This window comes from Melospiza melodia, unplaced genomic scaffold (assembly GCF_035770615.1).
Source record: "Melospiza melodia melodia isolate bMelMel2 unplaced genomic scaffold, bMelMel2.pri scaffold_44, whole genome shotgun sequence".
NCBI lineage: Eukaryota > Metazoa > Chordata > Aves > Passeriformes > Passerellidae > Melospiza > Melospiza melodia.
In genome coordinates this window covers 4,872,370-4,895,881 of record NW_026948761.1, presented here as the reverse complement: position 1 = coordinate 4,895,881, position 23,512 = coordinate 4,872,370, and the positions used below count along the sequence as shown (strand labels likewise).

General features: G+C 50.0%; 1 protein-coding gene across 1 annotated transcript; it reads right to left on the bottom strand.

Moving 5' to 3' along the window:
- Positions 1–17,656: 17,656 nt before the first annotated feature.
- Positions 17,657–21,186, bottom strand: LOC134434587 (olfactory receptor 14J1-like; the record flags this gene model as incomplete). The annotated part of the gene is made up of 2 exons (XM_063183245.1): positions 17,657–17,716; positions 20,725–21,186. Coding segments are annotated over 2 exons (522 nt in total), but the record flags the coding sequence as incomplete, so codon positions are not given.
- Positions 21,187–23,512: the final 2,326 nt, after the last annotated feature.

Below are 23,512 nucleotides of genomic sequence, written 5' to 3'. Positions count from 1 at the left end.
ACAGGGAGATTTGGTCTGGCAGGATGTGTAAAAATCCTGTCAAATCTCCTTGTTCTCACACAGAATCCCTGGCTGCAGGGACACATTCCCATTGTTCCTGCCCAGGGTTCAGGACTCAGAGTTGTCTTTCCTAGGAGCTGTTCCTTCAGCTGCCTCGGAAGGGCCATTTGGCCTCTGGACCCACACTCTGGCTCCATTATTAGGGCTGCTGGATTCAAACCCTTTATCTCCACAAATGGTGGTGATTGGAGCTGGATCTCCTTTTTTCACAATCGTTCTTAAAATTGCAAGATCAGTAATTGTGCTACCCTGTCATGGGGTTGAATAATCCAATCCTGGTCACTATAGTTTAACAGAATTACTGTAATTTCTCCTTGATATTCTGCATCAATTCCTCCTGCCATGACAGGAACACTTTGCAAGGCCAAGCTCCAAGGGAGCAGTTATCAAAGCAAAGTGTCCTGGAGGAATCTGAATTCCTGTTTTGGTATTGATAGCTCTCATTTGCTTTGACATTCTCCACATTATTTCCAATGCATGAAGGCCCAGCCCTGCAGCCTCTGGGCCGGCCCTGCCAGGGGCCATCACAGCCAGAACAATTTCCCAGGCAGCCCAAGTCTCACTGCCCATGGCTGGATTTGCAAACTGGGGGCAGCCGTGCACAGCCAGGGGGTTCCATTTCCCCAGTGGGCCATTGTGAAGGACATGGAGCACATCTGGGAGATGAGTTCTCCATGGACAAAGGTTCTCATCTCCTCATTTTTCCAACTGCTCTTTTAACAACCCCTTCACCCTTTCAACCAATCCTGCAGCTTGTGCATAGTCTGGTACATGAAAAACCCTGCAGGCCTAATCACTGTATTTTTCACAGGAGCAGACAAAGCATTCTGCATCACAGTATCAGCACACCCTGTAAAAATAGCCAATTTCCTCCCTTCCTCCTTTTTTCATTGTATACAATCTCAAAAAGTTGACCACTGACATGAGGGTCCTGGCCAATTCTGTTCTGTAGGGTATTTAGTGTTACATCTCTGAGCATCCAAAGCTACCAAATTAGTATTGTCAGCACTATTTGACATTATTATTATTTTAAATATAGATACACATATTGAAATACATATAGACAGATAGATACAAACATATATATATAAATATATATATAAAGACATATATATTAATGCCTTCTAATTCTATAAATACATATATTGTTATTTATTATATTGATATTTCACTTGTACAAATGCATCTGAGCTCAAGATTAAAACCTTTTTCTGTTGCTCCATGTGGGAGCATTCCAACAATCATTGTTCCTTCTGAAGGTGCTGTTTCCAATGGACTCTTAACAAATTCAGCTTTGTCTGCCCAAACCCACAAGGTCTTTTCCTTTTCCATTTGCAATTTTCGGATGCATTTGAAGCCATTCAGGGGTGCAGCTTCTTTTACCCGACTGCCCCACTGCCGATACAGGGATCCAACCTCAGCCCACTCCAGAGCCAGGGAACTCCAGGGAAGGGCTTCCCAGCTGGGAATTTCTGATGGGACTGATTCCTCACATTGACACTGAACAAGTGACATTTTGTTGGCATCTTGCCAGACTGTGCCAGTTTTGTTTTGCCAGTGGGCAGGGTCATCACCAAAGACACAGACTCCAACTGAAGGAATCAGTGTCATTTCCTGCAGCTCAGAGCAGCAAAGAATCACAAAAGGAGCAGCTCAGCAATGCACCCAACCATCCCCACCAAAGATTGCCTGCAGTGATTAAGAAAGATCCAGCAGCATTTACCCTCAGCCTTTACCATCCCCCAGACCCACACAGCAGCTGGGGAAGCTGTCACAGCCAAGGGCTGCAGAGCCACTCCTGGGCACTGGGAATTCCTGCAGGTGCCTCCAGCCCCAGGAGAGGCTCCAACCCCGCTGGGAGAGGGCCCAGCTCTGACAGTGCTGAATGAACAAACTGACAGCACTGCTAGTGTGGCAACATCTGCTTTCTTCCTCCTCTTGGGTCCCTCCCAAAGCCTGGCCAGGGCTCAAGGAGAAACCAAGGGAGATGACTTTGACCATACAGCCCCAAACAAGGCCAGATGTCAGATTTCATGGCCTTGTCTGGCTTCTAAATACACAAAGGTCAATACATGTTTCACTAATGAGTGGCTACATCTATCTCAGTGCTAAAAACCATGCACATTTCATTAGGGAGCAGATACAAAGATAACCTTTGCTTGGAAGGTTCATCCAGAGGCCACCTTGGGCTCAGGGCCTGCTGTCCAGGCCTCACTCAGGGCTGGTGTCCAGGCCTTGGCACTTCAGGGACATGGTTTAGTGCTGGGCTTGGCACTGCTGAGTGACCGGCTGCACTGGGCAAGCTCAGAGGGCTTTTCCAACAGAAAGGATTCTGTGATTCCATGATTTTATCCACTGCATTCAGCTGGGGCTATTTTAGCAGCATTCCTATGCTCCAAAAGTTCCCTCTTGCCCAGATCCTGTGGCCTGAGGCTTCAGCTCCTTCAGCTCCTGGTGCTGAGCTGCTCATGCTGAACGAGATGGCTTGGAGAGAAGAACACAGTCCATGCAATTCCTTCTGGGACACGGAGAGGGGAGGCTGTGCAAACAGGAGCATTGTTTGCTGTGGCCTCGTCTCTGCCCTTCACGCCTTTCACTGCTTTGAACCAGCCAAGAGCTTTCTCCAAGAGTGCAATGGAGCAGCTGTTCTTGCTCCCAGGCCTGGCTTTCTCCAGTCTCTGCCCTTGCCTGGTTCTGTCCCTCTTGCTGTGCCCCCTGTTCCCCCAGGGCTCGCTGGCTGCTGCCCAGGACTGTGGCACTGGCACAGATCCAGTGCTCCAGAGCCTCCTTTCTGTGCCCTTGCAGCTGCCTGGGCACAGCAGCCTTTTCCATCTGGAAGCTCCCCATGGACAGGGAGTGCCCAGCTCCGTTCCTTGCACAGCCTCCAGGAGCCCAGGGCTGCCATCTCCAGTCCCTGCTGGCACTGGGGGCTCCCAGGTGCCTCAGGCTGCTGTGACACCGCTGCACACGGGAGGCAAGAGGGGCAGGGGCTGTGCTCAAAGTCAGCTCCATCTGCTGCTGCTGCTGCTGCTGCTGCTGCCGTGGGGTCATTTGTGCAGTCCTGTCTGCCCAGAGTCAGGGATCAGATCCTGCCAGTCTCTTCCAGCCCTGGCTGCTCAGAGTTTGGGCCTTGGAGCCTCAGGTGGCCAAAGGCAGCTGCTGCTGGTGCCTCTGTGTGCCCGTGTTCAGCAGTGCTGCTCCATCAGTCTGTGCCCAGCAACGGGGAAAAGCCTCAGCCCTGCAGGGCCAGGAGCTGCCGGGCTGTGCCTGAGCAGCTCAGCCAGCAGGAAGGGAGCTGCTCCACACAGGAACCAGGAGCAAAGAAAATTCCTTTTGTAGGACATGTTTTCTATTGAAAGGAAAAAAAATAAAAAGCAATAAAAAACTTTATAAAATGTGAAAGATAACAACAAAACCCAAGTCTGCAGTCGAAAATCTTCTCTAACTTTGATTTAAGAGGTAACTGATCTTTTGAAACAGTACTCAGTTATTTATTTTGTAAATGTGCTGATGGCATGGATCCATCTTACTTACCTCAGCAATCATTATAAAAAGTTTTTGGGGATTGTTTCCAATATTGTTATTTTAAATTGTGGTCGAAGAAAGAGGAAATTGCTTTGTGCCATTCCAGCTCCAAGCAGGACTGGGAATGGAAACTGTGTCGAAGCACAAATCCTTTCCAAGATGATCTTCCTTCTCAGCCTCGGAATGAGCTACACATTCCTTTTGAAACTGTCATGGATTTCTTAGAGACACAAAGTCCCACTTACAGCTTTTTGCTCTTGTTTGGCAGTGCAGAAGGGCAATTCTCCATCCACCAGCTCCAGACTGCACTGCCTCAGGAGCATGGCCAACTTGCCAGCTTTGGCCCACTCGTGGCAGTTCTAGAGGAGGAACAAAGTGCAATTGCACAATTCCAGCCAGTCAAGAAGGAAGAATGGGACACAGAAAACACCCTGTGCAGATCCAGGCATTCAGCTGGGACTGTGGAGAGTTTGGGTCCTTGCCAATTGGATGTGTGTCCCCAGCTGCAATCTCTGGGCCTGCAGCAGAGTCTCACTCACCTGCCAAAGCAGAAAGCTCAGGCGCTGTGCTCGCAAGGGGCTCGTCTGATGCAGAGCTGTCAGAGCAATGTGAGGGCAGAGCCAGCCCAGCTGGGCCCAGGGCTGAGCCCAGCAGAGCCCTGGCAGAGCCCAGAGCAGCCTCAGCACCCGCAGAGCCCGACTGCAAGGAGAGAAAGCAGAAACCGCCCATCAGCTGAGGGCTCCTGTGCCCTTGTGCCAAGGCCTGTGGTGCCCAGGCCATGCTGGCTGTGCCCAGAGCTGTGCCCAGAGCTGCCCATCCCTGCTGCCTTTGGCAGCAGAGCAGGAGGGCAGCACATGTGCCCAGCCTGCAGCCAGCCATGGCACATCCAGCCCTCAGCAGCTGCCCAGAGCAGGATGCTCCTGTGCTTGCTGCCAGCTCCCAAAAGCTCTGATCCCACCCTGCCAAGCACACAGGGACCCACCACACACCACCCACGGCTGCAAGAAAAGCTGCTCCCAAACCATGGCCTCAGCCTTCTCCAAGGGCATGGCCCATCCACGCCACAGCTGTTCCCCAGCACTTCCCCATTCACACTGGACCACCTGGAACATTTCCTCTGGAAAAATAAACAACACATTATTGAAAAGAGATTAGAGACAAAAAGGGAAAACAAGAAAAATAGTAAAAAGTCTTATCTCTGTCAGAGCCTTGAGGAAGGCTCCCTCTTGGGTGAGGGAAGCCCACACTTTCTCTCTTCCCCCCTGCACTGCCCCCCAAAATCACAGTGACCCTGAAGCAAACAAGGGCAGTGGAGCAGCCCAGCCCTTCCTTGCCTGCACAGCAAAGCAGCTGTGCACAGGTTCTGGAGCCCCACCTCTGCTCCCACCATGGGGCTTTGTTTGTGTCGGGCTGGCTGCCCCAGCCCCAGCCCCAGCCCAGGGCACGGTGGGTGCTGGGGGCTGTTGGCAGAGCCAGGAGCCCACTCCCATTTCGTACCCACCCCAGCCCATCCTCCCAGCCCTGCCAAAAGCAGCTGGGCAGCGACTGAACAATGAGCTGCATCTGCACCAGCAAAAGGGGAGCCTTTGGTTCCCAGCCAGGCTGGGCCATGCCCAAATCTGGCAGAATTTCCCCAGGTGGGGACTCATCTGCAAATTCCCTGTGGAGTTTAGCTTTGAAGAAGGTGCCAGAATCAAAGTCCATCACCTTCAGCCTCCAGTGGCCAGGCTGAGGAAGAGCTTCTCATCCTTGGTGTCATCCTCACTCTCTCCAGCAGCAGCAGCAGCAGCAGCAGCAGCAGCAGCAGCAGCAGCAGCAGCAGCATCCCCACCCGGTACAGCTTCTCCAGGGGCTCCTTCTCCTTCCCTGGGGGGACACCAGGCTCTCAGGGCTCTGCCCAGGGCCCCAGCTGTCAGGGAACAGCAAACCAGCTGGGATGGCGGCCACCAGTGCTGGGCAGAGCAGCTCAGCTCCAGCACAAGGGCTGCGTGTTCCCATCCCATGACCCCGGTGCAGTGACACAGGCAGCACAAAAAGCTCTGGGTTCCTTTGCTTCTCATTGCCAAGGCATGTGTGGAGCTGGAAATTACCAGGGCCCTGGATACTCCAGGGACCTGGAGAACCATTCCCAGCAATTGGGAAAATCCTAGGTGCTCCATCCACTCATAGATGAGGTCTCCGAAATTGCCCCAAAATTGGGTCCAGCTTTTAGAGGCCAAAAAGAGCAAGTCCAAGTGTCTTGATGATATTTTTAGCCCAGAAAGCCCTGCAGCTGATGGCACACTTCACAATCAGCAGGGGACACAGCTAGGCCAAAGCCCAGACCTCTGCTGGGAGCCTTTCTCCTCAAATACCCTTCAGGCAAACGTCCATGCAAGTCACTTGGGAAAGTTTCTTCCAATGATCCGTTTCTGGCACATAACTGCACAGGGTTATGGGAAAGATTCTAAAGCAGCTGCTCTGGAGTCAAAGAGCCAGCACTAAGAGTAGTCCTTGTCATCTCTTTGTAGCTAAATCCTACTTTGGGGGAGTTGAAGGACTTTGGAATGAGCTAGAAAGCGGACCTCTGAGTTTTTTAGATGATGCCATTGATTTTTCTTCTCTTCTACATAGACAGGAAGGGTGAGTTTGGTTCACATCTCCACCGCATGGCTCACAAGGCCACAAGACTTGTAGTTAAAAGAGCTTTGAAGGATTTCTTGGCCAAGAAGACACGGCCAACAAGGATACTTGTGTTTTGGAGCCTACCCTTCAATATTTCATCTTATGGACTCATGCTACAGTGTAAGCTTCCTTAGCCAATCATGTTATGACACACAAACTCACAGCACTGCATCCTAAACTTCTTGTTTACAATTGTAACTACTTTTAGTTTTTCTAGATCTTGGACTCTAAAATTCTAAACTTTCTTCCCCGTGTCTCTGCTATAATAAACTAGAAATCCTCGTTCTCGCTTCTAGCACCTAAGTTTGGAAGCCCTTTCCAAGGTCTCAGATCAAATCCTGTGTTTAATTCTAAGCTTTGCTGACAAGACCAAAGGTCTGAGATTTCCCCGCATTTGGGTTTCCAACAACACTGATGCTGTTAGTTCCAGAGTGCCCAGGATCCCTCTTGCAAGTCAACTCTGGCAGGAACAAGGCGGCTGCCAGGGGGCTGCTTATGGCCTCTGACAGCCCATTGCTCAGGGCTTGCCAGCGCCCCAGCCCCTCAGGGGCTGCCCCAGCCCGGCCAAGCTGCCCGGCAGCAGCGCCGCAGCCCCACAGCAGCTCCAGAGCAGCCCCATCCGGAGGCACCTGGGAGCCCTCAGCAAGGCAGCCAGCACCACACGGGCAGGAGGATACAGAGGGTGGTTCCTGCCTGGCACAGGGCTTGTGGCCATCTCCAGGCACCGCTCTGGCAGGGATCCCCGCAGCCCCGGGCCCTGTCCAGCCGCTCTGTCACCAGCACAAAGGCTTCAGCAGAACCACCAAAGGCCAAGGGGCTTCTGGCCATTTTCCCTTGCCCGCTGCACGCCTGGGCAGCTGGCTGAGCACAAGCACCTTTTCCCCTCCTCCCCCATGCCCTGCGGACCCTAGGCAGTAAAGAAATCTCCTTAGAGTCTGTATATTATAAGACATTTTTCTTATTTATCTCTATTATAACACATTCTATATTTATCTATACAAAGGATAAAAAATGCAAGGGAAGGAAAAAAAAAATCTTAAAGAAAAGGAAAATCCCTGCTGGCTCAGGTTGCCCCAGCAAAGAGAGCTTCCTGGATCAGCCCTCTACAGAGTTCCAGCAGTGCAGCCAGCTGAGCCGCGACAGACAAGGCCGAGTCATTGTTACGAATAGGAAGCTTGACTCGGCCAATATTCAAGCAGCAATCAATTTATTATTTAATATGGTAAAGTGTGAGTAATACAGCGTTGGGTACAGTGGGAGATGTTTTCCCTCCAACTGCACACTGATAATTGAGGGTTACAGGTATTTATAGGGGTACTCATCAGTTTTTTTCAGCAGTTTCTATTTCCAATCTTTTACTCAGCAGCAATTCTTATTCCAAATTATTACATCACAATTCTATACACTACTGTGATTTAAATTTCTCAGGATGTATCTCAAAGGAGTATCCCCAGATGGTGACGGTCCAGTTTCTGAAAGAAGAAAGACGAATCCCATCTGGTGGGGTCCGGATCCCCAGATGTGGGTCCACTTTTTAATTGCAGAGACCATAAATCTCATTACAGTGATGTCCAGCTTCCCTTTGGTCGAAACCATAAACCCTTGAGGTGATGTTCACCTTCCTTTCTCAAGCTGTTTTTCTCTGCTTCAATAAGGTGTGAGATAAGCATATTTCCTTTATATATATTCCAAAGCTACAGTTTCAAGGATACAAGTAATATTCTAAAATTATACTTCAAAAGGTTATTATTGCAGAGCTTTTTATGGATTAAATGCAAGCAAAAAGCAACATCTTTAACACCTTAATTCCAAAACACCTAAATCAACTAGGGTTAATTGCAAACAAAAGATAGGTTCAAAGGCCTTTTTCCATGCTTTATTTTCCTCAGTTATTATTAGAATTCACAGCTCTCCCATTGTCGAGGTCCACACATTTTGCATTCACAAATACACTCATCGCCTGTTTGTATCTGACACGAAACACAGCTTTGCATCTCACAAACAAGAAAATGCACTCCTTGCTCTTCTGACACAGCTCTCTCTGTTCATGATGTGGGACAGTGAGTGCCAATGTGCAGGAGCTGATGGAAGGGACAGGGACAAGGATGTAGCAGGCACAGTGCCAAGCTGAGAGAGGGATGATCTCTGGCAGTGGCACTGAAGGAGAACAGTTTGCAGGCAGGACAGAAAATGGCTCTTTGTTTCACCTCTTCTTTCAGTGCTGCTAAGAATGTAGCCTGGAGCAAGCTGGGAACACCAGAGCCTGGAGCCCTTTCCAGGCAGGGCTGCATCAGACACAAACCAGCCGGGGACTGAGGAGCCCCTGGGGTGACAGTGAGCAACCTCGGGCTCTGCTCACTGCTGCTGGCATTTTCTATTGACCCATCTCCAAGGACTTCTGTTGTGCTCTGTATTTCTAAGGGTTTTTCCCCTTGGTTTTTTTTTTTTGTTGTCTCCTGCACATTTTTTTTCTCCAAATTCTCCTACCCTGTCAGCAGCAGCCCCTGTCCAGAACTGGCTCTAAAATATCAGCACAGTAGCTAGGAACAACAATGGGTGGAATCCTGTGGCTCAGGAATTCATATGCCAGAGCCCTGCCTGTGCTGTGCCTTATGTCAGGACCTCCTTCTCTGTGCAAAAACTAGGGATTAGTGGAAGTTTTTTTTGCCAAAGAGCTCCTGAGAAGCAAATGTTGTGCTAGGTTTCTCAGGAGTGTATCTGTTAAGTTCATTGCTGGCAAAGAGAAAGTAAGGCCAGGGTAGCAGAGCAGCTGGGAGCTGGTCACTCCCTGCAAAGGGCTGGTGTAGGATGTGGGAACACCATGTTCCAGGAGGGGCGAGCAGGGTCAATGTGCTCAAGGTGCTGCCAATGAGGTTTGGGTTCACTTAGAGAGTAGTCAGGAGCGGTGAGCACTGCAAGATCCAGCTGCAGTCCCCATCCATGTCCCTTTCAGTGCTGGCTTTAGGGTGTCTGCAGCCTGGATCCAGAGCGCCCTGGGGGGCTCCTGAGGCTGCCTTTGCACTCAGGGTGAGGATGCCCAGGAGCCCCTGAGGCCGCAGTGGGGACCAGGGCTGGGGCTTGTGGCCTGGCAGGTGTGGCTCTGGGGGCTGTGACATGCCAGGGCATGGGTCACTGTCTCTGCCCTCCGCAGCCCTGGCTAGCTCTGTGATGCTCCAGGGACAATGGCAAGAGTGGGGAACTGGCTAGGTTACAGTTTTGCCTGAGCCAGAACCTCTAGGCCAAATGCCCAGCAGTAGAGACCCCTGGAGGACCGGGTGAAGGAAGCAGAGGAGGCTCTTCTGCGGCGTAAAGTGCAGCAAATTCATCAGGAGAGGAAGGGGGAAGGTTCTGCAAGTGAGAATTCCCAAAGGGAACAGATGTTGAAAGAACCCCCAACAGCCCTGTGCATGGGTTTCTAAAATCTTTCAAAACACGGGGTGGACACCATATAGTAACCAATAAGCGACTCTCGGGGTGTGGTTTTGAGGGCTACAACAAATCAGAACAAGGGGAAGAGAGAGCGTTGGGATAGGGATTTGATCTTGGGATGAGAGACAGGGAACTTTCTGGAACAAAGAGTAGGGTTTGGGCTGATGGATGGGGCAAAGGGGCCGGGTTGTCTTGACAGACAGGAAAAAATCTGGTGAGGAGGGAGGGGATTTCTTGAGGGACACTTGGGTAGGAGAGCATAACACAGGGGAGAGACTAACTGTAATAACTCAGGGAACACTTGAACATACCGCTATATAACAGAACATTTGGCTCAATAAACTAACTCACTGCAACACAGAAATTCAGGCTTTCGGCAGCTGAGAGGTGGCACTATTAGAACCCGCAGCAGCTGGTGAAAGCCATCTCTGTCCTTCAGGTTCTTGCTGTGTGGGAAGGTGCTGCGAGTTGTGGTGGCTGCACTCCCCCTGTGCTGAGAGGATGATCTGTACCAGGGCAGAGCAGAAAGCTGCCATGGTGAGCAGAACATGCTCGGAGCATTACAGTTCAGAGAATGGCACTGCCCTTGAAGGGCAAAAAGCCTGAAAGCATTGAATTCTGTGCAGAACTGTTGCACAAATTTTCTCTTCAAAACATGCCCATTTTTGTATACTGTGGATGAATACTCTGGGTTTTATAGAATACATGGGTTTTTTTCTTAAGGTTTTTGGGAGAACTCTCAAGTTTATTTCTCTTTGTATTTTACATTCAGCATGCATACAGGTTTTTTTATTATTATTTTTCTTTAATAAATACTTAGGGAAAAATACTTAAGCATTTTTAATCCCTTGGGATATTGTGATTAATATTCTTAGAAAGAAAACCTTGTTGAACAAGTGTGAAAACACAGAGAGAGGGAAAACAGTATAAAAGTCTTTTAGAACAGGGCGTGTAATAAGCACTGCAGAACTGAGTAATTCCTCCAAGGGCAGAATTAGCAAGATATATCACCAAGAATACCTGCCAAGATACTTCCTTAAATCAAGGGAAATGTGACCTGCAGCCATACAAAGTACAGCCAAAGCAAATGAAAACCTTTGGAAAAGAGGGAATTTTGCAAGTGACATCAGTCTGTCTGGATAACTGAGGGATGCCCATCATTATTGCACTACACTCCTCAATATTTGCAATGCCTTTTCTCCCAATTTCTGTGAAATGAATAAGCTGCAGTTGTTTACCATTACCTTAAGCTCTTAAGGGAATTACCAAGCACTATGTATGTTTTTCTGTAGCTGAGCAGGACTTGAGTTTCCCAAATCTTCTACAAAGCAGAAGGGAATCACACAGTAACTTGTGCTAATGTTAATGAAGGGTTTCATGAAAGCAGGTGAATGAGAGCATTGCGTTGTAAAACTTCCACATGCAGGAAAACAGGGGTCCACTTAGAATAAAACATATAAGGCTAGCATGACATCAGAACAGGATAAAATGAAATTGCTAGACAGGAACTGATGCATCAGAAATTATGTGTATCATTTCTGATACATCTGCATGCATTTGCAAGCTAAAACAGAAAAAGAAGGGCAGAGATAATAAGGAACGAAGATTTGAAAATTGCACTGTGCAGAAGAGACACACAAACCACCAGTGTGAACACAGCCGGGAGATTCAGCTTGGAGATGGATTAAAGTGAAATCCATTCACTGAAGGTCTCTGGTGCACATGAGTGCAAAGACTGAGGAAAAAAAGGAAAAAAGTTCAATTTCTGAATGCTATTTAGATTCCTGGAAGCATTGTCTAGAGATCTAAAAATCTAAAGCCTCAGAGAATCTGAACCTAAACCATCCCCAAATGGATTGATCAGGTATGATGTGCATATCTCTGCTGTTTTCAGAGTCAATGAAATTGACAATGAGTGGCTGGAAATTAGGAATGCCCACCCAGATTTTATCTCCCTTACTTTAAGAACGCCTTAATAAGGCACTTCAGGAACTGAACACTGACATTCTCACCCTGCTCTATTTACTTTACATTTGAATACAGGCTGGTAGAAGCAGAAATCGGGCTTAAATTTCACCCCAAATTACCTGTTGCACTTTCAGGATAGGAGTAGATGTAAAATTCAGCTAATGACTCTCTCCATCCCTGAATATTCCACTAGTGAACTGACATACAGAACATCCTTTTTCTCTTTTGCACCTTCCTAAATGGTGCCCAATGAACAGGACACTTGCAAAAATCTCACAGAAAATCACCAAAATTGTTGAAATTAACACTAAATTCCATGGTAAAAGCTTCTGAGAAAAGGCTGGACAGGATCACTGAACAAACTGAAACTTGGTAGAGAAACACTCATTTCAGCACTGATCAAGGGGAAAGGAAAAGAAATGCTGTAAGAATTCCACGTTGAAGGTAAAGAGAAACACAAGAAGCACAGAAAGAACAAGGCCCTGTCAGGTGACCTGTGCAAGGTAACTTTGTGCCCCAGCACTGTTAGAGGATATTCCCTGTCATTGGTGCAAGCAGCTGGAGACATAAATGCTGATTGATTTGGGGGCCACAGTCTTGATAGGTGCAGAGGTGGTTCAATAACCTGACATGAGGGAGTTCCCTCAGAGCAACTGGGATGCCAGAAAGAAGTGAACAGCTCACCACAGCCCGGCCTGCTCGGCTGCTTTTCCTTCTGACCCTCCTGGGGAGGCTCTGGCATTTCCTCTGCCCTGATGGAAGCGCAGCTGCTGCCAAGGGAGACGTCCCCACACTCACTCAGTGTTCCCTTTGCTTGCCAGATGTCCCATCTGCTGTCCCTGTCCAGGAGAGCTGCTCTGCTCGGGAGGAGGAGCCGAGCGAGAGCCTGGGAACATCGGCGGCTGCAATCCCTCCTGATCTAGCGCTGTTTATGGATGTGTAGTTGGATTTGGATAGTTACAAGTATAGGGATATTTACATACACTGACTGATACTTGTATAGGGATAGTATGTGTGTATACTGTTATATTGATGCGTGTATATTCATCTGTTTACATACTTGTACAGCTCTGTAACTATGCATTTCTATTGCTGGGGATGTATGGATTTTTTGATTGGTCCATTGATATTTGTGTATTTATAGACAGGTTTGTTATGTTGGTATTATATTGTCATGTTATATGTCATGAAATATGTAATGTGTGTTTACATCTATATTGTTATATCTATATATGTATTTACTTCTATTTATTATGTATGGAGTTGTATAGTTCTAAAATTCTATTTATTTAGTTCTGGATCTGAGATTCTTTAGAGAGGGATATTGATGTTTCTGTATTTGTATATGGGCTGTACGGTTGTAGTAATATGTAATAAATTTTTTAAACTTCAATTCAGTAACTTCAATATTTGTGTACAATGAGTTGTTGCAGAGGGTTGCAATGAAGTAATTTTTTTCACTGAAGTTGATATCTGTATATCTGCCAAAGACAGGCAGACATGGTGAGATAAAACCAGCTAGTCTGCTGAAAAGGAGTCCCAATTAATGTTTTCTAACTCCCCCTTTTCATCCTTTCCCCAGCCAAGACAGAGCAATGTCCTTCCACTCTGTCCTCGATGGTGACCCAGGCATGGGATGCAGCGTGGGAACAGAGCCTGTCACTGCTCCCAGTGCCCTGCCCTGCCCTTCCCTGCCTGCCTTGCCCTTCCCTTTCCTGCTGGATCCTGATGCGCTGTGCTGTGCCGAGCCCGGCCAGCGGTCACGCATTTCGGGAATGACCCACCCCTGTGCCGGCTGCCGGCGTAATGAACATACCACTTTGTAACTTTGACTAGTTATAGAGTCTTTGTCCCTGATTTTCAGTTTTAACAATTCAGGGAGCTTTTGTTTTCCCTGACAGAAGTAGAGTTCCTGCCAAGGGAAACACACCCAAAAACCAATAGTGACCCAGCCTTCCCTTTGCTTCCCTTTTCCTTCCCTCACTGCTACACCGCGCTCTCATACCAGGACCTCAGTGCTGCCTCACCTGAGCATTTAGAGCTGCCTCCAGGCCCTTCCAGGCTAAGTGCAGGTGCTCAGGATTCTGAGGTTTTCCTAGCTTCTTGGGAGAAGGTGTTTGCTTCATCTGGACTTCTTGGGGTTTCATCGGAGGAGCCAGGCACAGGCAAATTTCATCTTCACTGTGAGCTTTTCATTCTGCTTGTTCCCATGAAACTTAAATGCCAGCTTGAGCTCATTGTTCCTCTGGTTCCCGTAGACCATCACAACCCTTCCATGACCTCTCCAGAGAGGAGCAGCTGCACATCTTCAGAGCAGCAGTTGCCAGCCCGCATCCCATCAGGTAGGGAAAGAGCTTCTACCCTTGCTTTTTAGAGAGTTATTTTAGACAAGAGTTAATACACAGATCAGTGTTCTATTTGTCCTTGATTTTGTACAGTTTAAATAATTTTTCTGCTGACCTATCTCATGACTTCTGCTTAGCTCTAATCACAGTTCTGCTGCCTCTGGGGCCTTCCTTTTGCAGCTTTCCCCAAAACCCTCTAATTTTGTGGATTCCCCCAATTACCCCTCCTGTTCACCTAAAAAGAAACCTTCACAATTATGTAGTTTATTACTTGTGTTTCGTAGCCTTACTATAATATTTCTGCTTATTACCTATTTAAAGCATTTTCTCGCTTGCACTAAGCATTGCTATATTACAACACAGCAATTTTAATGCTGTGGAAGTCCAGTCAGTTCAAAGGGCATAAATTATGCCTGACAATAGTTAGAAGTCATTGTTCAAAAAAGTCTTGTCGATTCACAGGTCTTAATTTGAAACCTTCCTCCATGTCCATACCTTCATCGACCATCTCTGTGAGATTTTGAGAACTCTCTGTGAATCCATTTCCTACCTCTCTCTCTCTTGTGTGATAAAAACTTCTTTGATAGTTTTGTCCATCATTTGTCACACACACCAAAGTATGCAAGGTGTGACTACTAGTATCCCTACCAAAACCCCCGATACATATAGAGACTTATTCTACAAAGTTCTGTTAGCCAAGGTGCAAAGCTCCATTCTTGGAACAGATCATCTAACCATGACCCACCATCTTCTTTAATTGGAGCTGTCAAATCTTTCAGCTTTTGTATGCTTTTGTGGATAGATTCAGAATGACCTGACAAGTTCGTACAACATAGTCCTTCAAATTCCTCACAACCATGCCCATGTTCCAGTAAAAGAAAATCAATTGCTGCTCTTTTGAAGGGTAGCAGGTCTAACACTATTAACATCAGTCAACATATCACTGATTGCAGTGGATGTGGCATTCGTTTGTTTACTCAGCCAACATCCAATCCAATCTTATTGTTTCAATGCCACTGCTGAAGCCAGTTGGGGTAAAAACAAACCTGCTGAAACTCTTTTTGCAGCCCACCAAGGCATGAAATCACTCTTATGGTTTTCATTATAATGACGAGCAGATCTTGTTCCCCTTAGTTTCTTCTTAATGACTGCCTTGGCACTAGGTGCTATCACAGTGAGTATTCCAATGCTACATGGGCCACCCTCAAGGTGTGATGATGGATTGCCTTGCCAAGCCCAATCTCCACAAATGAACAATATCCCTTGGGCAATTGTGGTGGATATTGTTCAGCCTCAGAAAGCACATCCCAACTTTTTGAAAAATTACACCAAAAACCTAAGTTTCTGTGTGCAAAATTATGGGGAGTAACATTGTACTTTGGAGGATCACGTTCTCGCTAATCATTAGCTGTAAATGTAAGGCAAAAATCTATTGTTAAAGAACCAAGGATTTCTAATTCTTGGGGTTCAGGAACTGCTTTGGAAAGTTCTTTGGCCCAAACGTTCCAATTCAATACAGGACTGGTCCCATTGTCAATTTCACCAGGCTCACCGTTGGATTGCTTTTAGATCAATGGAAAATTTTTACAGGCACACCAACCAGACAGGTTGAGAAAGGCTTTTCTGGTTCCGAATGAGACAAACATATGGTATCCCAGCCTGCTGCCTTAGCTAAGGTCAACCAGACATTTGGTTTTGGTGGTTCAACAGGCAAATCTGCACGACAAGAAGCAATTAAAACCCACCAACACCAGCATATAATTTGATTTTGCTCTATCTTTTTCATGACATAGTTTTTGGCAAAATCCTCACATATATATATCAATTTTAAAACTTTGCTTTTAAACTAAAGATAAGATTTCACCTTTCAGATACAATAGATGGGATCTAAGCTGTAACAAAAGAAAAACAGCCCTGCAGGGCTCCGTCCCATCCCATCGTGTCCCATCCATCCTGACAGTCTCACAGGGCTGCTGTCCCATCAACATCTGCTCTGCTCCAGTGTAAAACAGGACCCAGCATGGTGCCGGGACCATCAGAGAGCTGAGGTGTGTGCTGGAATTCAATGCCCTCCCTATCCCACAGCAGCCCTGCATTTCCCTCCTGCAGCCTTGGTCTCCAGCACAGCCATGGAGGCTCTTTGGGCTCTGGACTGTTGCTGCAGCCCCCAAGGGCAGCTGAGCTCTGCCTTTGGCACAGTCAGGCCTGGCCAGCGCAGGCCATGCTCAGCAATTCCCTGTGTGTGCCTGGCCTTGCTGTCAGCCCCGGCAGCGGCTGCGTGGCCCCTTTGTGGCCCTGTGCTGGCCCAGCCATGGTGGCCCAGCCCCTGTGCAGGCCCAGCCCAGGCCAGGAGCATTGCAGCTGGGAACGGCCCCTGTGCCGTGGTGCCCACAGCAGCCTTGGGGCTCTGTGCCCCATGGCCTCCCTGCTGGGCAGCCTCTGCCAGCTCCTGCAGAGCCCGTGGCACCTGTGGGGCTGCACAGACAGCCCTGCCCCAGGCTCTGCCGGCCTCTGGGCCAGCACAGAGGCAGCCAGGGCTGGCCATGGCCAGGAACAGGCCCTGAACCCGGCAGGAGGATGGAGCTGGGCCACAGCCAAACTCAGCCCAGGCCAAAGCTGGGCTCAGCAGCCAGGGCTGCCAATGCATGGGCACAGAGGCTGGTGCTGGCAAATGTCCTGGGCCCCCTCCCTGCTCTGTCCATGCCACCAAGGGCACAGGGCAGCCTCCTCTCTGGGCCACTTGCCTGTTTGCAATGCCTTGCACAGGTGCTGGCCCTGCCCCACAAGGCCTGGCCTGAGTCCTGCCCCTGCACGCTCAGCCAGGCTGAGATGGACACTGATGGTTTCTGGGCCAGGCTCTCTGAGCCCAGCCCAGCTCCCTGCAAGCTCTGCCAGCTGCCCTGAGCTCTGGGCAGCACCAAGGGCCTCTCCCCAGCCCAGCCCAGCCAGCTCTGGCCCCACAGCTCTGCTCAGGCAAGGCTGCTCTGGGCACTGCCCCACGGCCCCAGCCCCTGGCAAGGGCACAGCAGCAGCTGCAGCTGCCACAGGACTCAGCCCCAGCCATGGGGAAGGTGCTTGGCCAAGGCCAAAGGAGGCTCCCTGGCTGCCCTGCTCCCCTCGGGCTGAGGTGCTGAGGGCTCTGCAGCCCCTGCTGCCATCCCATCTGCCCAGGGCAGAACACGAGCCGCTGCCTTGGGGCCCTCAAGAGCTGCTCCTTCCGCAGGCCCAGGGCCCATGCCAAAGTTGGGCCTGCCAAAAAGCTGTGCCCATTTATGTTCATTGCTGCTCTGATGGGGATGGGTTCTCAGCCACTTGGAGGTTGATGATGAATTTTATTTCTCCAGAGGCCTCTTCTTTCTTGAGTTCTTCAGTTCATGAATTCAGAGAGAAAAGCTCATAAACATTTGTTCAAAGCACTCAAACAAGAAAAGGCTCTGGCAATTATGTAAATTTTCAATTCTTCTGTGGTTAATTGATTATTTTATAAATGTATTCAAAATTAATGCACTGTACTGAAAACAAAGAAAACCAGAGAGAACTGTTTGATCCAGTTTTTTTTTCCTGTTTATAGTTTGATATCAACAATGTCCAATATATATTAACACCCAGCACCTTCTAATTCAGTCTCAATAGATATGAAAATCAAGTCTCTTTAAGGCTGACAATCAATAGTACTTTGTCCCCACCACCCCCTGACCATTTTCCTCATCCAACCCCTTGGACTCCTATGCATCAGGAACAAGGGAGTTGCTGTCCCTGGAAGTCTTTAAGCAAAGGCTGGATGTGGCACGCTGTGCCATGGTCTGGGTGAAAAAGTGGTGTTGGGTCCTAGGTTGGATTTGATGCTCTCCAAGGTCTTTTCCAGCCTGGTTGATTCTCTGATGATTGTGACACGGCAGGACCCTGGGGATGCAAGGGGCCATTGTGACACTGCGGGGCCTGGTGGCACTAAGGGAACAATGGTGACACTGTGTATGGCATGGCAGCACAGAGCCATGGGGCCATTGTGACACTGTGGGGCTGAATGGAAGCAAGGAGTCCATGGTGACAGTCTGGGTCCTCCTGGAACCACAGAGGCCACTGTGACACTGCGGGGCCTTGTGGAACCAAGGGGCCATTGTGCCACTGTGGAACCAAGGAGACCCTGGGAGAGCGTGGGGACAATGGAATCAAGTGGGCATTGCAGCATTGAAAGGACTCTGGGAACTGAGGGAACAATTGTGACACTGTGGTGCCCCGTGGAACGAAAGCGTCCTTGGTGATACTGCAGGATCTTGTGTCGCCAGGGCTCCATTGTGACACTGCAGCATCAAGGAATTCATTGTGGAAATCTGAGGCCTCATGGAACCAAGAGGCCACCGTGACCCTGCAGGGCCTTGTGGAACCATGCAGAGCTTTGTGACAGAGCAGGACCTGGTGTCATGATGGGGCCATTGTGACACTACAGGGCCCCATGGAACCAAGGGGCCAGTGCAGCTCCTCAGGGACTCCTGGAATGAAGGAAACATGTTTGACACCGTGGTGACCCTTGGGACCAAGAGGCCATTGTGACACTATGGAACCAAGGAGAGAATTGCTGCACTGCCAGACCTCATGGAACCAAGGATCCATTGTGACACTACAGGGCCTTGGGGGACATGGTGAGATTGTGACACCAAGGGGTCCCATGGAACCAAAGGGACATTGTGACACTGGGAGGCCTCATGGAATCATGGACACCATTGGGACACTCTCGGGCCTCATGGAACTGTGGTGACACCAAGTTGTCTGGGAGTGCTGATCTGCTGGAGGGTAGGAAGGCTCTGCACAGGGCCCTGGACAGGCTGGATCCAGGGCCCAAATCCAACAAGGTGAGGTTTAAGAAGTCCAAGTCCTGCACTTTGGCCACAACAACCCCTGCAGTGCTGCAGGCTGGGGACCGAGTGGCTGGAGAGCAGACAGGCAGAAAAGGGACCTGCAGGGAGTGATGGACAGAAGGCTGGACATGTGGCAGCAGTGTGCCCAGGTGGGCAAGAGGGCCAATGGCTCCTGGCCTTGCTCAGGAATGGTGTGGACAGCAGGAGCAGGGCAGTGATTCTTCCCCTGTGCTCAGCGCTGGTTGAGCAGCTCCTTAAATGCTGTGTCCAGTTCTGGGCTCCCCAATTTGGGATAGACATGGAGGGGCTGGAGCATTTCCAGAGAAGGCCAACAAGGTTGGGGAGGGGTCTGGAACACAAGAGCTTTGAGGAGTGACTAAGGGAGCTGGGGTTGTCATGGAGAAGAGGAGGTTCAGGAGAGACAAAGCAGTGTCAAGGCACGGGTTGGACTTGATGATCTCCAAGGTCTTTTCCCACCTTGCTGACTCTGGGATTCTCTGAAACCACCCTTGGAGCAGTTTCAGGATGAGCCCTGGGCCTCCCCTTGAGAAGCTCCAGCAGCCCAGGTCCCTCAGCTTCTCCTGCCAGCCCCAAAGCCCATCCTGTCTGTCCTGCAGAGCCTCTGCAGCTCCACCTCACTGCCCAGAACAGGGAGCCCCAGAGCCAGGCACAGCAGCCCAGATGTGCCCTCCTGGCCTGGGGTGCCTCTGGCAAGGGAGCAGCACCAGGCACTGCAGGAGCCTGCAGACAATTCCTGCAGCACTTGTAGGATGATCCTGCTGCCCAAGGGACGTTCCCACGGTGCCAAGTCAGGAACTGCAATGGGGAGTGGGGCCAGAGAGGAAAGGGCAAACGGAGATGGGATGTTTGCAGGGTGGGGAACAGGGCTGGGCAACAAGAAGAAATTTGTGCCAGACAGAGTAAAGAAAGCCAAGATGAAGCCAAGGAAATGCTCAGGGCAGTTTGGGGATGGCTGCTAGGCAGTCCTGGCTCTGAGCAACAGCGTCTGCAGTGGGACAGCAAACTTCCAGTTGATGGGAACAAACTTACTGGCTGACTGCAGAGGCCTGGACAAAGCTGAGTGGTTTCCTTGGTGTCCCCCCAGCCCTTGCTGGCCCCAGGGGCTTATTTGTGCTTCTCGAGCATGTCCCCACCCCAACAGCCTGGGGCTGCTCATGGGACTTTTCTGTGCTCAGCATTGGCCTGGGTGTGTTCTTGAGAGAGCCTGGGCAAGGAGCCTGGAGCCCCCAGGGCCTGGCCTGAGGCGTCAGTGCTGCCCCAGCAGTGCCCATGGCCTGTCCCTGCTACAGCCCTGGCACTGCCGCCCCCAGGACTGTGCCTGGCCCGAGAGCACTCAGGCCCTGCAGCAACACCAGGGCCACCAGGGCAGTGGGGCAGGGCCACGGCAGCAGCACTGGCAACACCAAGTGCTGCTGCTGCTGGGCACAGCTGCTGGGCCAGCACTGATCTGCCCCCAGCTCTCCACACAGACATTGCTGCTGCAGCTCCAGAGAAGGCAACAAGAGGGGGAACTCTGGTTAAAACTTTGCTTGGAGATCCTTTACTTCCTTTAGAGCCACTGAGAGCACAGCTCCTCATTGACACAGTCTGGGGCCACAGCAAAGGTGGAGAGAAATGAAATGAGAAATGGCAAAACCAGTAGCACTTCATTTGGACAATACTAAAAAAAATAAAAAGAATGAGAATAATAAACCAACCACCATACGCAAGAACAACAATGAAAGATTACATTGATTTCAAGTGATTTGCAGAAATTGGCAAGCAGTTTAATGTTTCTGATATAGTCCAGTCACCAATCTCCACACTGCAGCCTTGAGCTCCTGGTTTCTCAGGCTGTAGATGAGGGGATTCAGGGCTGGAGGCACCACCGAATACAGAACTGACAGGGCCAGATCAAGGGATGGGGAGGAGATGGAGGGGGGCTTCAGGTAGGCAAAAAAGCCAGTGCTGAGAAACAGGGAGACAACAGCCAGGTGAGGGAGGCAGGTGGAAAAGGCTTTGTGCCGTCCCTGCTCAGAGGGGATCCTCAGCACAGCCCTGAAGATCTGCACATAGGAGAAAACAATGAACACAAAGCAGCTTGAGGCTACACAGACACTTAGAGCAAGAAGCCCAAGTTCCCTGAGGTAGGATTTGGAGCAGGAGAGCTTGAGGATCTGGGGGATTTCACAGAAGAACTGGTCCAGGGCATTGCCATGGCACAGGGGCAGGGAAAATGTATTGGCTGTGTGCAGCAGTGAGTAGAGAAAGGCACTGGCCCAGGCAGCTGCTGCCATGTGGGCACAAGCTCTGCTGCCCAGGAGGGTCCCGTAGTGCAGGGGTTTGCTGATGGACACGTAGCGGTCGTAGCACATGATGGTCAGGAGGGAAAGCTCTGCTGAGATAAAGAACATAAAGAAGAAGAGCTGAGCAGCACATCCTGAGTAGGAGATGTTCCTGGTGTCCCAGAGGGAATTGTGCATGGCTTTGGGGACAGTGGTGCAGATGGAGCCCAGGTCACTGAGGGCCAGGTTGAGCAGGAAGAAGAACATGGGTGTGTGCAGGTGATGGCCACAGGCTACGGCGCTGATGATGAGGCCGTTGCCCAGGAGGGCAGCCAGGGAGATGCCCAGCAAGAGGCAGAAGTGCAGGAGCTGCAGCTGCCGCGTGTCTGCCAATGCCAGCAGGAGGAAGTGCCTGATGGAGCTGCTGTTGGACATTTGATTTCTCTGGCCATTGGGAGCTGTTCATGGAGAAAAGTCAGTGACCGGTTGGGAGAAACTTCTTCCAGCAAAATCAAAGCCTATTTCCATAGGCCCTTCTCCTGTAACACTCTCACACCCTTTTCAATTTCCAGCAGATTTTCCTTCAGCTCCAAGTGTGGAGCCCTGGCTGGTGCTGCCTGACTGGGACTTCAGGTTCAGGGCAGCTACACACAGAGGTTTTTATAGTTCAGCCTTGATGTGCAGACATAGCAGGGGCACAGAGATCTGTCCTCGTGTTCCACTTTGAATCTCTGTTAACACAGACAGCCCTGTCAGCATCTGCCCTCCCACTGCCAGAGAACAGGAATGGTATAGTCTGTTTAAATGTACTAGTGTTATTGACAACTTTTCTTCATCTCCCCTGCTGATTATTTTTGGATGTCAGAAACTCTTTGCATTTCTGCTGCCCTCAGGGAGAACAGTGAGTTCTCTGAGGCAAGGTGGTGAGTGGAGTGGGAGGGAAGGAGGTCTGTCGCCCTGTCCTGTTCCAGGATTCTCTAGGCTATCACCTTTCCCAGACAGAGGATGATCACCCTCCCATGTTTCCCTTAAAAACCATCCTGACATTGCTGACAGCAGATGGATCCTCACAGTCCACCAAATGTCCATCCCCTTCTCAAGGTCTCAGCCCCACATTTGTACCCAGGACGGGGCTCATTTCACCAACCCAACAGCATTTTCTCATCATAGACATTCTGTGTCGCACCATGGGGCTTTTAGATAACACAGAGATGCTACAGGACAGGTTTGAACCTGGAGGGAACCTCAAAGCTTGGACTGAAAGGGAGATTCCAGGTGTCCCTATGATGGCATTGGATTGAGGGAGTGCAGCTCCTTCCCTGGCTGCACTGACAGCATTGCCCAGAGCCAGGCACTGGGGACAGCGTCACCCTGAGCCAGCTATGCCCCCTCCAGAGCCCCCAGGGCCAGGCAGCTGCTCCCAGCCCTGTGCTCTGCAGAGGGAACTGGGCCCGGGGCTGCAGAGCTGCCCCACGGCTCTGCTGCAGCTCTGCCTGCACAGGAGGGGCTGCACGCCTTGGAGCCCCAGCCCTGAGGGCAGAGGCTTGGCTGGAACACAGGAGGGAGGGGACTTGTTTAGAGGGAGGGGCTGCACTGGAGGGGGTCCTGTGGGCATCTCTAAACTCTCCCTGCCGCAGCATCTCTGGGTATTGTTTTCTCTCCTTGCCTGATTTTCTCTCTGCTTCCTGCAGATTTTCTTCCTGCAGGTGTTTCCCTGTGCCTGATCTCTCCCTGCCAGCACTCACAGACCCCAAATCTCTGTGCCCTCTCCTTGGCCTGACAGAACCCTGCCTGTTTGCAGGGCACTGCCTGGGGGCAGGTTCTGTTTGCACGTGGGACAAAGGACAGCTCAGACTGAGCCTGATGGGTCCAGCAGAGGGGATTCTGGTGCTGTCCATGGGCAGAATGGCTGAAAGTACATTAGGGATCTCCTGTGAATCTACAGAACACAAAAATAACAGTTCCAATGTCTTGTGAACTTTTAAAATTTCATAATTAATAATTCATAATCCATTTTTATTATTAATCCCCCCGGTCCCTGCCATTCTCCAATATTAGGAAACTGAATACAAAGTCTTTGGAAATGTCCTAATTTTTAATGAAATCCTTGTATTGGAAATATTTTATGACTGACCAGCATTCCTCAGCATGTCAAAGCTTCATGGGCATTTCACCTCCCCTGCACCAGGAATATTCAGAGTTGTACTCACAGAGTCTGTAGGCATTGAGATGTTCCAGCTTTAGGAGATCACTGGAGGAGCTGCAGCTGCATTGTCCTTCAGCCAGAGGTTCCTGTGCCAAGGGCCGGCAGTGATTCTGCCCCAGACACTTCTCAGCCCCTTCCCAGTCCTGCCTGATTGAAGCTCTCTGTGCCTCTGTG